Source organism: Micromesistius poutassou, assembly GCF_964030765.1.
Source record: "Micromesistius poutassou genome assembly, chromosome: 3".
Taxonomy (NCBI): Eukaryota; Metazoa; Chordata; class Actinopteri; order Gadiformes; family Gadidae; genus Micromesistius; species Micromesistius poutassou.
Window position 1 is genome coordinate 11,191,241 of NC_140273.1, and position 14,777 is coordinate 11,206,017.

General features: G+C 45.6%; 1 protein-coding gene across 4 annotated transcripts in view; it reads left to right on the top strand.

The window, feature by feature from the left end:
- Nucleotides 1-14,452, top strand: part of LOC311341217 (uncharacterized protein) — a gene marked incomplete at its 3' end in the record, with an annotated part of 30,534 nt that extends 16,082 nt beyond the window's left edge. For 3 of the 4 annotated variants that reach the window (XM_084466113.1, XM_084466111.1, XM_084466112.1), the window contains exons 6-10: nucleotides 828-1,001; nucleotides 1,350-1,539; nucleotides 2,453-2,526; nucleotides 7,738-7,866; nucleotides 8,735-14,452. In XM_084466113.1, the coding sequence (XP_084322239.1) occupies nucleotides 828-1,001; nucleotides 1,350-1,539; nucleotides 2,453-2,526; nucleotides 7,738-7,866; nucleotides 8,735-8,847 (680 nt within the window). Of the gene's footprint in view, nucleotides 1-827; nucleotides 1,002-1,349; nucleotides 1,544-2,452; nucleotides 2,527-7,737; nucleotides 7,867-8,734 lie in introns of those variants that run through there. The other variant, XM_084466114.1, reaches the window with a different exon arrangement.
- Nucleotides 14,453-14,777: the final 325 nt, after the last annotated feature.

Here is a 14,777-nt window from a genome sequence, read left to right on the forward strand (position 1 = left end):
GGAGGTTTGTCACCTAGCTGCAAAGGCATCCTCACGCAACACACAATCTACTAATCTAGAGTTCTACCAGTCATTCCTCAACTGTAATAACAACAACAGTACATATTGTCCTCAGCTAATCACTTTAAGTAATTTCAGACATGAAAAAAGAACACCTAACGCCATGTAAGGGGGTCATAATTATGTTTTATAACAGTAAACTATCAGTATAACACCTTTTTTAAAAACAAACTTTACAAAGTGCTTCTACATGCACAGTAAAAACTGTAAAAAACGGTTACACACTTATTGTATGTTGTACATATTTGCACTTAAAAATAGTACTTGGCATTGTGTAACATCTTATCCTAGCTGTCTTTGTTGTGTACTGGGAATGGGTAAACCTAACATTTGGTAGGGCTTGGCACTTGGTTCTATGAACAGTCTTACTGTACCAATAGCAATATTGGTGTCCTTCTGACAAATGTACTTATTGTAAGCCGCTTTGGATAAAAGCGTCTGCTAAATGCCCTGATTTTCTTTATTTTAATTTTATTCAAGGTTTATTTAGACGTGGACAGTGCACAATAATAACCATGAAAATGTCAATGTGTCAGAATTAACCAAAATGGCTATTTTGCATCTGTTGTCCATGGGCTGATGTTACCAGGCCAGATATACCAAAAATAACTATACACACAAGAACTAAACATGAATGTAAATCAAATTCTTTAGAATGGAAAGCAATGGATTGATGGAGGCAGGGATAGGCTGTGCATGCATGAAAAAGTGCATCCATAGCAAGTATTGGAAAGTAATGTGTTGTTCACGTGTGTCCATCCTTCCAGAGGTTGAGGAGCTAGCGGTCAAGCCCAGTGGGGAGCGCCCTCAGAAGCGCCGGTGCTTCTGGGAGTACCGGCGTGCCCGAGAGTCCGCTGCCAAGAAGCGTCTGGCGGGGGAGATGCGCTGGTCGCTCTCCTGGAGTTCCAGCACCCTGCCCAGCACCCTGTACCGCAGAGAGGGTGAGCACGCCACCGGGGACTAGTCCCCATGACGCCCACCAACACCATCCAATGACACCCGATCTGATGTCACCTGGTTGGTGCGGTTCCTACAGCATCATGACCATTGTTGCTCTGGGGCCAATCTTTGCAGCTGAGCAATCATGTTGTTTTGATGGTTCCTTAGCAACATTAACGATGATGTTGTCGGTACGACACCAACACGGTGATATCCAATCATGCATCCAATGACTCCCACAGGTCAACAAGGGTACACTAGGCAGTATGTTCGATGTCACGTAACATTTTCACTTGTTATCTTAGTTTGAGAGTGCTTACATATTTTAAATTGCCCGTTGTCACCTGCAGGGAAGAAGGGGCGTCGCAAGGCCAGGAAGACGGACGCCAGCGACCTGACCCCCAACCCCCAGAAGCTCCACAGCATTGGCGAGCAGCTGCAGAAGCTCAATGCCGCCATCGACGGGATGGGCCCTGTCAATGACCTGCCCGCCGTCGCCCGCGCTCGCTCCCGCAAGGAGAAGAACAAGCTAGCCTCCAGGTAGGGTGCTTAATGACGCACCGTAGCACAGCTGCACTAACCTAGCGCTACGCTTACTTTCCCAGCCTAGAAACATGCTAACTTAGCCACATTGGTCGCTGGACTTTTAAATGTATTATTGTTAGATTTTTCTCAATCTATGTGTACTGTACTGCAAACCTCTTTATTGAGATTAACTTTATTACCAATGTTTACTTTATTATAACATCTTCCTTGAAGGAGTTCAAATAGTATAATATCCGAGGAGTTTGTGCGTCATGGTAACATTGAAATGGATTTAATAACCTATGCAAGAATATGATATTTATCGTATGATAATCTGTTTCCATAAAACAGTATCTTATCTGGCTGTCTATGTCCGCCAAAAGGAATGCACTTACTAGGAGAGAAGGTTGCTTGGTCATTACATAGGAATGTTGTTCTCGAAGAGAGAAAATCTGCTAGTCCTTTAATAGAGGGAGAAGAGCAAAGTCACGCAGACTTGCTGTTTCTGAGTGATGGGGCTCATTGAGTAAAAGGAAGTGCATTGTGTGGGAGGGTTTTGGAGGGCAGACAAAGTTCAGTTTGAATTGTAATCAAAACAAGGCTTACTCATAGCAAATATTTGCCAAGCTTGACGCTCTAAGAACAAGGAAGAGAATGATGAGGAAATGAGTTGGAGGGTGAAAGTTCATCTGCCAAACCGTGTGCATGTGTAAGGCTAAATGTGTTGGCTTGCATAAGAAGCAGCATTTATGAAACATGGATCTGTATTTGTTTATTTTTAACGTTCTGCTTTTTGTGATTAAAAAAAAAAAGGCCATTAAAATGATTTTCATCCTTTTCTTTGTTTACATTACTATGTTAATGCTTGTATCTTAATATTTTTTCATATCGGTCTTATTATTTATGATGTGTGTGTGTGTGTTCTCAGGGCATGCAGGCTGAAGAAGAAGGCTCAGCACGAGGCCAACAAGATCAAACTATGGGGCCTCAACCAGGAGTACGGTCAGTGTCTGCTAGTTTGAGGCCTGAACATACTTTCCGCGTCCACGGGCCGTACCGGCTTGTACCGGATGCGCACGTGGTTCCATTCATAATACAATTGAGGGTCTGCGTTGGTCTGGCGTTCCATGAATGAGTGTTTTCTGCTTCACGCTCCATTCCAGTTGATGGCGGTCATGCACCATAATGTTGTTTGCCAACCACCATAAAAACCTAGAAGAAGAAGCATGCCAATTAGGAGTGAACATGGCATTTTATTCTCTCGAAGCATTCGTGGATATCCCACCAGCATCAGCATGCTCTGTGCTGGAGCCTGGCTAACAGTTCCATCAGCTTAGCATGGGTCTGCTTATCCTCAGCTATGGTGGCTAGAAACGCTAATCTAATTAGAGGAATCTAACATCGTATTACAAACCTAATTGATTTAATGTATTTTGATTATATCAGGGCTCCAGACTAACTTTTTGCATTGGTTGCACTGGTGCGCCTAACTTTTCTTTTTAGGTGAACCAGCACAAAATTTAGGTGCACCCAAAAATTTAGGGGTTTCAAGTGCTTCACCTAGCCGGAATTGAACATTTCAAAATAAAACATTTCCAAATAAAAGGGCTTGTGCTTAAAGGGTTATTCACCTATAAAACAACATTGTGCTCCAACACTATATATCATATATTTATAGGTTATTTTGCTGCAATTGAATATACTAACTCCAAATTAAAAAGTAAATCTCTTTACCGATACACTTCCGGTGATTTGACGCGTCAAAAATGCACAACTACAAGTTCTGAATGGGCGCGGGTCACAATGAATGGGGCCGAGATGATTGACAGTACAGGTGATGGTGCTCTTTGGCTGACAGCGGGAGAGGGAGAGGAGATGGAAGACGGACCCGCGCTGTCCTATATGTTTCTAAACATATAGGTTACAGATTAATAAAGGCCTGCATGAGACTCGTGGTCCTACCAACAAAAGTAAAAAAAATATAAACCCGGTGTGCAATGATCATGTTTTAAATTTAAAAATGTGCTTATTAATGATAACGCAAAACATTAAAATAGCTACTTGACCCCACGACACGCACAAATGTGCAACATGCAATAAACGGCAGGCGTGTTAAACAACCCAATAAATCCAACCTACCTTGTAAGCTTGTTCAATAATTAGAGAGGGAGAGGAGATAGACTGATCCGCGCTGTCCTTTAGGACAGCTGGGTTGTTTAACACGCCTGCCGTTTATTGCGTGTTTAAGTTTGTGCGTGTCATGGGGTCCAGACTCAGTAGGCTGTTTTTTAAGTTAGTTTCAACCTCGCTTCATTTTCCCTCGTCTTTTGTCACATTTATTTTCTTTCTCCGTTTAAGTTACTCTGGCACTTAGGTTGCTTGCAATTTTTAAACACACACAAGCAGTGAACAAGACCACAGCCAATCAGAGGCAAAGAGCCAACCGAGCTCTTTCTCTTATTGGTTTAGACCACGATATGATCCTACCACGAGTGTGAGTTCGGTCACAGGAGAACACATAGAGATGATGCAAAGGAAATTGATGTTTTCACCCGGGCAGCGTCAGGTGCACCAGTGCGACCTAAAAAAATTATTAGTCGCACCCTTAAATATTTTGGTCGCATGTGCGACCAAATTAGTCGCACTCTGGAGCCCTGTATATTTATTAAATAACCCTGTTTAAAGCGAAACCTGAAATAGCGAAAAGAACCACATAAATGTCTCTGTATGATTTATCAATTTGCAGGTTTTATTATTTTGATCAGTGAGCTCTGGTAGTGTTTTTCCATTTGGTTTGGAACCTTTCCCGTTTGTTTTGACACCATTCCTAGGAATATAATATATGTTTTTAAAATATATTTCTGGTGCTTATTGGTCTGGGAAGTGATCATTTCTAATGTGTCAATGTTTTCCACCCACCGACATGATGGAATTGGAGAAGATCCCATGATACTTGAAAGAGTTAAAAAGCAGGCTGTTAAATGTTACATTCCATGTATTTGCCAACCATACACGACTGAACTGAATTAGATTGAAACTAGCCAGCAGAAAGACCTTACTTCTCAAAGAAACACAGCACTGCAGTTTATGTTATGTAAGCTACGGTCCTTGGATAGATGAGGGGGGAAAAAGGGGGTTTGTCATAATTAACAAAAGCGAAAGCCACCCATAAAAACCAACAGTAAGCCCCTGGCGGTGGGGTCATCAGGTTCACCGCGACCTCCTCTTCATCCCAGAATAAAGTGTTCTGCTCAACAACACTGAAAGCTTGGATGAATAAGACCCTTCAACATAGTTTCATGACTGGATTGGTCCTGTTTTACCCACTTGTTGTTTGACACAGACTTGTGGCGATGCAATGAAAAAAGGCAACATCCACATTTGTTTTTGTTGCAAATATACAAGGCAAGTGTTATTCCATTAGGTTGGATGGTAAATGAAATCAAATCTAAATGAAACACAATGACCAGACAATGAGTAGGCCCTGGCTCAAGTCACTCACAAGCCCACCTCCCACATGTCCAGCAAGCCATAAAGAAGACTTCCACACTCAGCCACCTGGGTTGTTAGATTGACTGTATACATATCCTCTCCAAACCTGCAGGGACATGCCAGCTAAAATCATAACACGTACACATATATGCACACAACAAAACAGCTGATCAAAAATACATGCATGTAGAAAGTAATGCCCTTAAACGTATGGCTTACTGCATGAAATGTTTGAGTCCAGACCCTAGACTGTATATCATAGGTCCAGATCGCAACTGCCTCACTCAGATCGCAACCTGAGTGAGGCAAGACTTAAGGAGAGATAAACATGACTAACTGTCCTCGGCGGTTAGTTGGACCAGGCTAATCTTATGTTGTTGATTTCCTGCTGGTTTGTTCTTCAAACTATCCATTTAGGTTTGTCCTCCTTTGACCCTGATGTCCTTCATTTCCAAAGGGGGCTTATCAACAGTTGCGCACCAAAATGTATAGCTGCAATTGTATAGACTTACATCCAATCAGAGCAACACATCAACGGCAGCCCTCTGGGTGGTTTATGAAAATGCCTCAATGGCGCTCCTCTGTACACCCGCCCCATATGAACTATTATTAGGTTGTAATTGGCGCTGGTGTAATTAGGGTAGGCTATTTGAGGAGAAACCTGATAACATCACGTTGGACGTCACGTTGGACTTTCATCACAGTCAAACCTGGCATCCAACACAAACCAGAGCCTGGTCCAACCTGGAAACACAAAATTCTTATTTAAACAAGGGGGGTGTTAAGTGTGAATCTGGATCTGGCCTCCAGTAGGTACAACCTCACTAGACAGGTCCGATCCATTGGACCACCACCACCACAGTAAATCGTTTTCCCGTTCGATTCACCCAAATCCTATCCCAACACTACAGGGTTTTCTACTCTCACTCTCTTTGCAGCTGGTTCAACACCATATCGGAGTTCTTCAGTCTTTTACCCCTCCATGTTTCTCCTAGGGCGCTTTCACATCAGGGACCGGATCTGAGTACGCTCGACCCCAAAGTCCAGTTTGTCTAACTAGCGTGAACACTGTGTAGCGTACCTGGGCATGGATCAACAAACTGTAGCGATAAAGTAGAAAGGCAGGCGGGACACCTTCTCGACACTGTCTGTAAAATATCAATTATAGCTGCAAAGGACTACTCTGTTCTATGGGCTTGGGATCTTTCGTTGGGCGCACCTCTTTACTGCTAGAGAACAGAGGAACTTTACTAATGTGAAAGCTGAAGGGTGTGGAGTGGAGAAGGGGACAATTGTATATCTATCACTGTACCAATTAATTGTACATGATATAAACTGGCACTAGACTGGAGCAGGGACAGGTGGCAAGAAGGGGAGGGGGGGATGGCAGTTGATTGAGTAGTTCTTTGTGGTTATTCGTCTCTATATGTTGTGAAAACAGAAGCTCTCTGTGAGGTTAGCGTCTGGAGCGTCTCGGCGGATGAATGCCAGCTGGTTTCTCCAGATCCCATCGGAGTTCCTGAACAGCCTCTGGAAGTCTCTTTAGGGCTGGATAACCATAGAGGGTATTTCCCTTTCATTCTCTGCTGGTTTTTACCTCTCTGACTATCCTCCAATCAGGATCCCCTGGCTTGCAAATTACCCCCACTGTCCCATTGGCTTCAGACGACCCTTTTTAGTAGATGTGAGCCCTGGCCCATTTCCTTTTTTCTTCTTCAGTAGTTTTACATTCCAAACATTCCCCGTTTCCGGCTCTAGCGCTCGGTGAGGGCTTTAGTTTTGGCTCCGCCTTCTTCTCTGTGGTGCTCATTCTTGGCATGAGACATCACTGTGTGGGCCGTAACTCATTCTCTCTCTCTATTCCTCTCACTCTTTCATTCAAACACTCCTCATCTCCCCCACATTTTTTCTTTCAACTTCTGTAACCAACTACCTCTCTGACTCCTCTTTTTAACTCTACGTCGTGTGTGTGTGTGTGTGTGTGTGTGTGTGTGTGTGTGTGTGTGTGTGTGTGTGTGTGTGTGTGTGTGTGTGTGTGTGTGTGTGTGTGTGTGTGTGTGTGTGTGTGTGTGTGTGTGTGTGTGTGTGTGTGTGGCTACCGCTCTCTTTCACTCGCTTTCATTCATATATATGCTCTCTCTATCTATGTGTGTGTGTGTGTGTGAGCTCCTGGCGATAAGACCAATCTACAAGATTACTTGGTCTAGTACCCGATTGTGTGAGTGTGTCGGGGTTCCAGAAAAGAATGCAGAATGTCCCCAAAAAAGAGGGTGGAGCGAAAGAGTGTTACAGGAAGTGAAAGAAAGGAATTCAGGCTTGAATAGTGGATGGATGGCTCTTCAGTTCTTCATGCAGTGTTTCCCAACCCTGGGAGGTCTGAACCCCACTTGGGGTCCACTGAGATATGCATACAGGGTTATTGGAGGGTTCTTAAAGATGCAGATATCTTTTAAGAAAGGTCTCTATACATACAAACAGAATTATTTATAGCCACGATGAAAGACTTATCACTGTGTGGTGCATTCACTGGGACATAGATTTATTGCAGGTAGATGTTAATGGCGTGAATTAATTGTTTGTGGAAGCAGTTATGCAAACCCATAAAGAAGGTTTGGTTAAAGGTTTGGTTATCACTGGTCTAATTTCAGACCCGGCAGTTGCCTGTTAAGCAGTGAATGAGTGTCCAGTGGATGACTGTATGATGTGGTTGCTGTTGTTCAGATCACCTGCTGGGGGCTCTGCTGAGGATCAAGGAGGTGATCCGCCGACGCGTGGAGAGCAGCGAGGAAGACGACACGGATGTCCGAGGGATGACCCAGCGCCTGGAAGACATCCTCAAAGACTCCAGTGGTGAGATGAGCTCCTACGGAAATGCACGACAAACCGCTCACTAGAACAGTGTGCACCCTGTTTCAGGTCGGACCTTCTTTTGACAACTTTCAAATCGATATACTTGGAGTGGATCGGAGACAAGGATGTTCTCAAAAGGCTGAATCAGGATAGTGAGACCATCCTGATCTCAGTTCACAGTGTGTTTTTCTCTGCAGATCAGTCTGGCCTCGAGCCACTTAAAGCCTCTTCCAAAACAGTTTAAAAGTTGGGACCAATCAGCTCAAGGGGGAGGGAGTTCATGTCGAACAAGGGAACATAGAGCCTGTCAAATAAAAAAACATTGTGGCTGGGCCCAAGGAATGGGTAGCATGGCAGTATGGCATCTAGGGAGCAATCAAATGTTTAACAATGTTTACTTTTAACATTGTTAAAATGTCCATATCTGGAGGCTAGACGAAATAATTAACATTTAGCAGATCCAATGTGACTTACAAGTGAAAGCCGTGGACAATCAATATTGGACCAACAAAAAATAAGGACATTGTGACCCAGTACAATAAAAACAACTGGACAGAGTGCAGAATAGCCCTAGGATTTGTAAAGGGGGATTTGACAATTTTAGTCATTCTAAAGTTTATTCTGTCCACATTAGAGTGTGGAAGGAAGGCTGAAACAGAGAAAAGCTGCCCTAGTGTGGACATGGCCTCACCCTGTTTAAAGGCTCTGAATTCAACCTGTGTGTGTGTGTGTGTGTGTGTGTGTGTGTGTGTGTGTGTGTGTGTGTGTGTGTGTGTGTGTGTGTGTGTGTGTGTGTGTGTGTGTGTGTGTGTGTGTGTGTGTGTGTGTGTGTGTGTGTGTGTGTGTGTGTCTGTCCGCCCTCCTTTAGGTCCTCTGGTGGCGGGGCGGACCAAAGACTTTGTGCAGCGGATCCTGGCGGCCAGCGCGGGGGGGCAGACCAAGCGGACCCCCCAGGGAGGGGACGGGGGTCTGCCAGTCTGAACACCCACCCCCCTCGTTCACCCCTCTCGTACACCACTACCACCAACCAACCTATGACCCTTCTCCGGCACCGCAGCCTGGTCTCCGCCTTACAGAGACCCCCTGTGGTGGCGGCCGCCGCGACACGCATCCACACTCACAAACTCAGTCAGTCCCCAGAGTGTGTGAGAGACGGAGACAGAGGGACAATGGGAAAGACTTTCCTGCCAATCTCCCATCAGTCTCTCGCTCCCCCTAATGTCTCTGGCAAGCTAGAAACTGCTGCTGACTTTATCCTGTATGTTCTACTGTGTGTGTGTGTGTGTGTGTGTGTGTGTGTGTGTGTGTGTGTGTGTGTGTGTGTATATATCTCTATATTTATATCTATATAAATAGATATAGAGATACGCTGTGTGATAGTGTTGTGATTTCTTTATTCCTCTCGACGTGCTGTATTCCTACCCCATTGTGCCTGAATAGACATTGCACTGTTTTAGTAGGAGGTCACCGTGGATTGGCCCGTAGTAATCTGGGGGCAGGGGGAGGGGGGGGCTTTAAAGGAGAAACAAACCCTACGCCCATTTAGATTCGATTGGGTTTGCATTGACTCCCTCTCTAGGTCACACGCATCCAATGGCGTCCATAACCTGGGATTGCCAGACACGGTTACCCGGTCACCTGCCGGACGAGTGTCGATGCGACATGGCCGTCGACGGCTCACTGCTGACTCGAAGGGACGTTTACAGGGGCGTCGCAAGCCCCGCCCCGCCCGCCACGGAAAGAAACAACAACCTGAAAGTATTTTTAAAAGGGGGAGTCGGGGGGGGTTTGGTTCTCCTTTTTGAAATGAGGGAGTGGGCGGGGCCTAAACGAGGCCCTTCCCTCTAAAAGAAGCCAGTGTTGCCAAGCGACACGTGCTGGCTGGCGTCCTACGTACCGATGCCCTGTTCTATTATCCACCCTGGAGCTCCGCCCCAGCGCTAGGGGAGTGGAATGCGCAGTCCTAGCACTTGGCGTACCTTCCTGTTTTTTTTGAGTAAGCCAAAGCGTTTGGTGCACGAGTTGGAAGACGCCTAGCAGGCCATACTGCGTCACAGTAATCATGTTCAAGGTTGGCGCCAAGTGATGAAATCATGTGATCAGTGCTGTCAGATTTCTATGACCAAAAAGAAATGACCAGCGACTAGGAAAGTGGGTAATTCACCAAGTGGGCCCAGACTGTGGATAATGGAACGGGGTATGGTTGATTTATATAAGTCAACTCCTGGAGGAGTGAGTGATTCCTCTACCAGTGCAGACCTGAGACTGTTGATAGAATTTCTCGTCCCTCAAACTCCCAAACAAATTGATGTCGAAGGAGCACCGTGTAAGGTTCCCATGTGCTTCACAAGTTACCGTTCTCAAAATCTAACTTTATATAATTAGCTGAAGACACAAATACCTGCTTATTTAAGGTAGAAAGTCTCAATCGTACACAGTGCCCCTTGCAAATCCAACGAACTGACTAGAATGCACCTTACTGCACCAAAGTGACCAAAGAGTATTGAATTGGACTACAGAAAATGTCCATCTCAGATTCTAATAGTAATGATGGTAGGTAGAAGGTCGATAATTCAATTATTATTGGCTGTTCTCCTATACACCCTGAATGGTGGCTGGATAATAAGGGTTCACCCTAATGCACTATGACCCCCGTTGAGGTGTCCAAACCAGCAGGACTGGGATGCAGCCTCTATCTTGGGATGGCCGGTCCAGCCTGTCTGGCTCTCTGCCCCACCATTGGCTGTGGTTTTGGGGTTCCCCAGAAAGTGTTCATTTTTTTATTTTTTCCTCGAGCCACCGCCACAACCCCCTGACCCTAATATGTAGCAGATCCAGCTAGACGAGATGTCTCCAGGGTTCAGGGAGTGGAAGTCCTGCCCATGTCGTTGGCTCCGCCTCTGCTCTGAGCAGAGTGCGGTGGGAGTCTTCAAGGTTAAACCTTGCAACTTGTTGCTGGATCGTGAGCCTCAATACTCGGGAGAACTTCCACTTTTTGACCCTGGAGACTCAACCTCTGAGCATATGTTCCTAAATTTCCAATGACAAATGGGCATACTGACGAAAAAGTGTGTTCCAGAAGCTATAAAAATAAATGTTTGTTAATTTGATACATTTTTGTGTGGGATAGATTTCCGGCAAAGCCGCAGCCTATCCAGTGGGTGTCGTGCTCCTAGAGTTGTTTTGAAAAAACTGCCTTTACTTTGGTTGTCTCTTGCTCAATGCAGACCATGTTGTCCGAGGTCTCTAAACTTTGTTGGACATAAATGACAAGGACCCTTACCCATTGCACTGTGGCAAGATCACCCGAGCACCTTTGTTTCCTTTTTAAGAGGGCTTTGAACCTTTTTATAAATCTGAATTTATCAAGAGGCATGTTTGTGTTTCAATCGTTTTATTGTAAACTGGTGGTGAGATGTGTATCGTATGGTGCTACCGTACCTGCTAGGGAGAGGTTTAGGCGTGCTATATGCCTTGAATAAGTTATGCTGGATGGTCTTTTACAAGGCCATAGTTCCCACGGTCAATCTGTTTTGCATAACGTGGTTGTTTTCGGAAGGAGGTAGAAACCACAGCAACGTGTCATTATGCCAGATCATAAACCCCTCATTTAAAATGTCATCGTCAAACCCACAGCCCCGGGTTCAACCTGACCTAACCTGACCTCATTTGACTTGAGATTAGACTGAGAAAAAAAAAATCCACCCCACTAATTCCTACAATCTCCCCCTACCTTTCTAGAAAGTGAATACTTAACAGACCCCGAACTATATAGACTAGAGGAAAACACAGAGCTTGACCCGGAGTGGTTGTAGGGTTAGGCGATACCCCTGTTTTTTGTGGGTTTGTCTCTGACCTGCACTCCTGTCTGGGCGGTGATCCAAAGCCATTGTCCCATGGCGGCTACAACTTTGAAGGAAATGTCCTCACCCAGGGTGGAGGGGCTAAGTACCCCAACCACCCGCTTCCTCCGCCCGCCTCTCAGGAGGGCTCTCAGGAGGGCCACACAGAGAGCTACAGATGCATTCGTTTTTAGGGGAGGGACTCTGATTTCACCCGTTCATGCACGGGCCCGACCCTCAGATGAACGTGGCGGCCGGGTGAAGTGGTGGGTAAGCAGAGCTCAACAACGCTGTTCAGGAACTTGATGCCACCGCCAGATGGGTTCCCCCCCCTCCCCCCCCCCATGCATAAACAATTTCTGTGAATTTCCGATGAGTTGTTTCAAATCGGCAGTTTTGCTGTCTTGGCTTCGGTGCATGAAAACCCTTCATGTTCAGAGGTCGGCAAAGTTTTGCTCGGTTCCGTTTTTCTTCCGTTCTTTTTCTTTTGTTCCATGTTAGATCTGCTACCGTTGGAGTTTCTCCCCTAGTGGGGCTTCTTTTGGAAACGGCAGCAGAAGCCACAGGACCCCTCTGTCAGCAAACAACCGACCATAATGACAGACACCAGCCATCACTGTGCTAATCAAATGAGAATGCCTGCCAAAAACCAGACGGACGATTTTGAATACTTGAGCAAAGGATGTGATTTTTGTTTTTGGTTTTGGGTTCACAGTTTTCCCTGTTCGCTTTAGACGGGTGTCCTGTAACACAACAGCCCATCTGCTCAGTTCATCACTTTATAGCCTTTCACTAGGGATATTCTCAACTGCAATCACGTTATTTCCATGCCACTGTATTTCAAACTGGTCGACAGACAGGTAACCTGGTATCTGTATAGACAACCTTGTCTGTCACATGACGTGACATGTCAACCTGACGTTGTGAGTGCATTAACAACTGAGCAGGTTGGTTGTTTTTGGTCTGTGCTCACATTCCAACAACATAGCACGCCTTCCCAGGTGTCTGTTCATATAGCCATGGAACAGGAGGTTCAATTTAACCCCTACTTCTAAGTACTGTACTGAGTTAACTCTTAGCATTTACTGGATGCTAGCTTAGCCTTCCTGGGTTTTTTTGTGGCCTTAACCCATGATGGAGACGAGACTAGATTCTGAGCCTGGATACGATGTTTGATATTTACTGTGTAGATGATAGGAATCAGATCAAAATGGCTTTAAAGCCATTACTTAAAGGCCCAGTCGAGACATCGGGCACCGTAGTGATTCAAAGGGTTTTCAAACCGGGTCTGTTCCAGGGATGCCCAAGGGACCAGTAAATGCCTCCCATACTTGATGTCCGTCTTCTGGGAGAAGGAGTGGGAGGGAGGGAGGGAGGGAGGAGAAACCTCTGGAACGTTTCAATGTTCTTGACTTACGGCAGTGATGTGGGGAAAATTGAGAAATCCCTTTGGTGCCAAATGCACACTAGCAAGAGGTTGTATTCAAGTGTGCTGTGGCTGCTCATAAGGGCTGTCCCAAACGGAAGGCAGTTCCGCCTACAAAAATGTCCATTATACATCCCATGTACTTTGTATAGTATTTAGTGTGGATGGCAAATTTTAGATAAGATAACAATCCCAGATGGGAAATTCCAGTGAACTTTCATTATGAAAGTGGAGGTGTGAAGGCAAGAGTCTTTTGACAGTCAAAAGGTCACCCTGGGGCCGCAGTCTTGCTGAGAGGCCCACGGTGCTGGAGCAGAATGAGTGCGTGCTGTAAGACGAGCTGACTTGGATGACTCTGACCTCGGAGTGGCCGTCTTTGTATCGCGCCTCCTCGATTCGCTCCGTCTCGCCTGTATTGTCCGGATGGAGAGGTAGAGGGCTATTGTTTCACGTGCTCATACTCCAGCCTCCACATCACCTCCTCACCAAAAGCTAGAGGGCCAGGAGGTGGGCGGGGCGGTGGAGTTGTGTGTGCGGGTTGTGCCCCACTTAAGGGGTTCACCCTCAGGATGTCACCTCACTGGAGGGGGTGGGGGGTAGAGCAGCTCCTGGTTCCTGGCTCCAGGGCTGCTGCTAGTGGTGGTGGTGGTGGTGACAGCCAGTTAGAAGGCCCTCTTGGCTCAAAGCCAAAGTCGCCTGCGTCTTCTATAGCGCCTCGCCAGGCAGGTTGTGAGGGGGCTACTTGGACAGAAAGTGAGCGTGGTGGGCAGTGAGAGCGGGGGGGGGGGGGGGTGGGGGGGGCAGAAACCATTAGGATTCCATTAAGGAATGAATGCGTAATGTATCCGTCAGGGGGTAACAAAAAAAACGTACACAATCTCATCCCGAGCTGGCTTGCGTGTCGGTAAGCACAGGGCTTGGTGGACTGCCGAGAGAATGTACAGAAACATTCCACAATTCCATGTTATATACTGTACAGCAAACCCTATATCAATCCTTTTCGTCTTATCTCTGCACTAGCCTTTGACTTCCCCCCCCCCCCCCCCCCCCAGGCGTTAACACATGGCTATGTACAAGCCCTTTATCAGTATGTCACGTTAAGAACTAGAGAAACCAATCATTAACACATGGTCATGTACGTTGTTAGAACGTACCTTAGAGGATAAAAACAAACTATTAAAAAAAAAAAAAGATGCTACAAGAAGTGCCGTACAAATAGAATCATATTTTTGTTGGTTTTGTTTTGTGTGAGTGTACTGTACTCCTGTATAATGTATATTTTAATATTTATATGCAGCTGTTGTATTATTAAAGTATATTTTTAAAATAGGTTTCTGTACTCTATTTTTTACTTGACAACCAGGTCACATGACTCTGAAGACATCACTGGAATACACGGCCTCTATTGAAATTGAGACAGTGGACAGTGCAAATGGGTAGGCAGATTTTTCCATCTTTCATCTGGGTAGACACTCCCATCAGTGATGTCACGATAGGGTAGGTTGTGTAATGGCTAATCAGCATCACACGTTCTTAGAATAGGACCCCTGTTGTGAAAAGGGAGCTGGTTCAGTTTGTCATCAAAAGGTTGCATTGATAATCTTTGAAGTTATGAATGAGGAAGCAAGTGAGCTTTGTCTTTT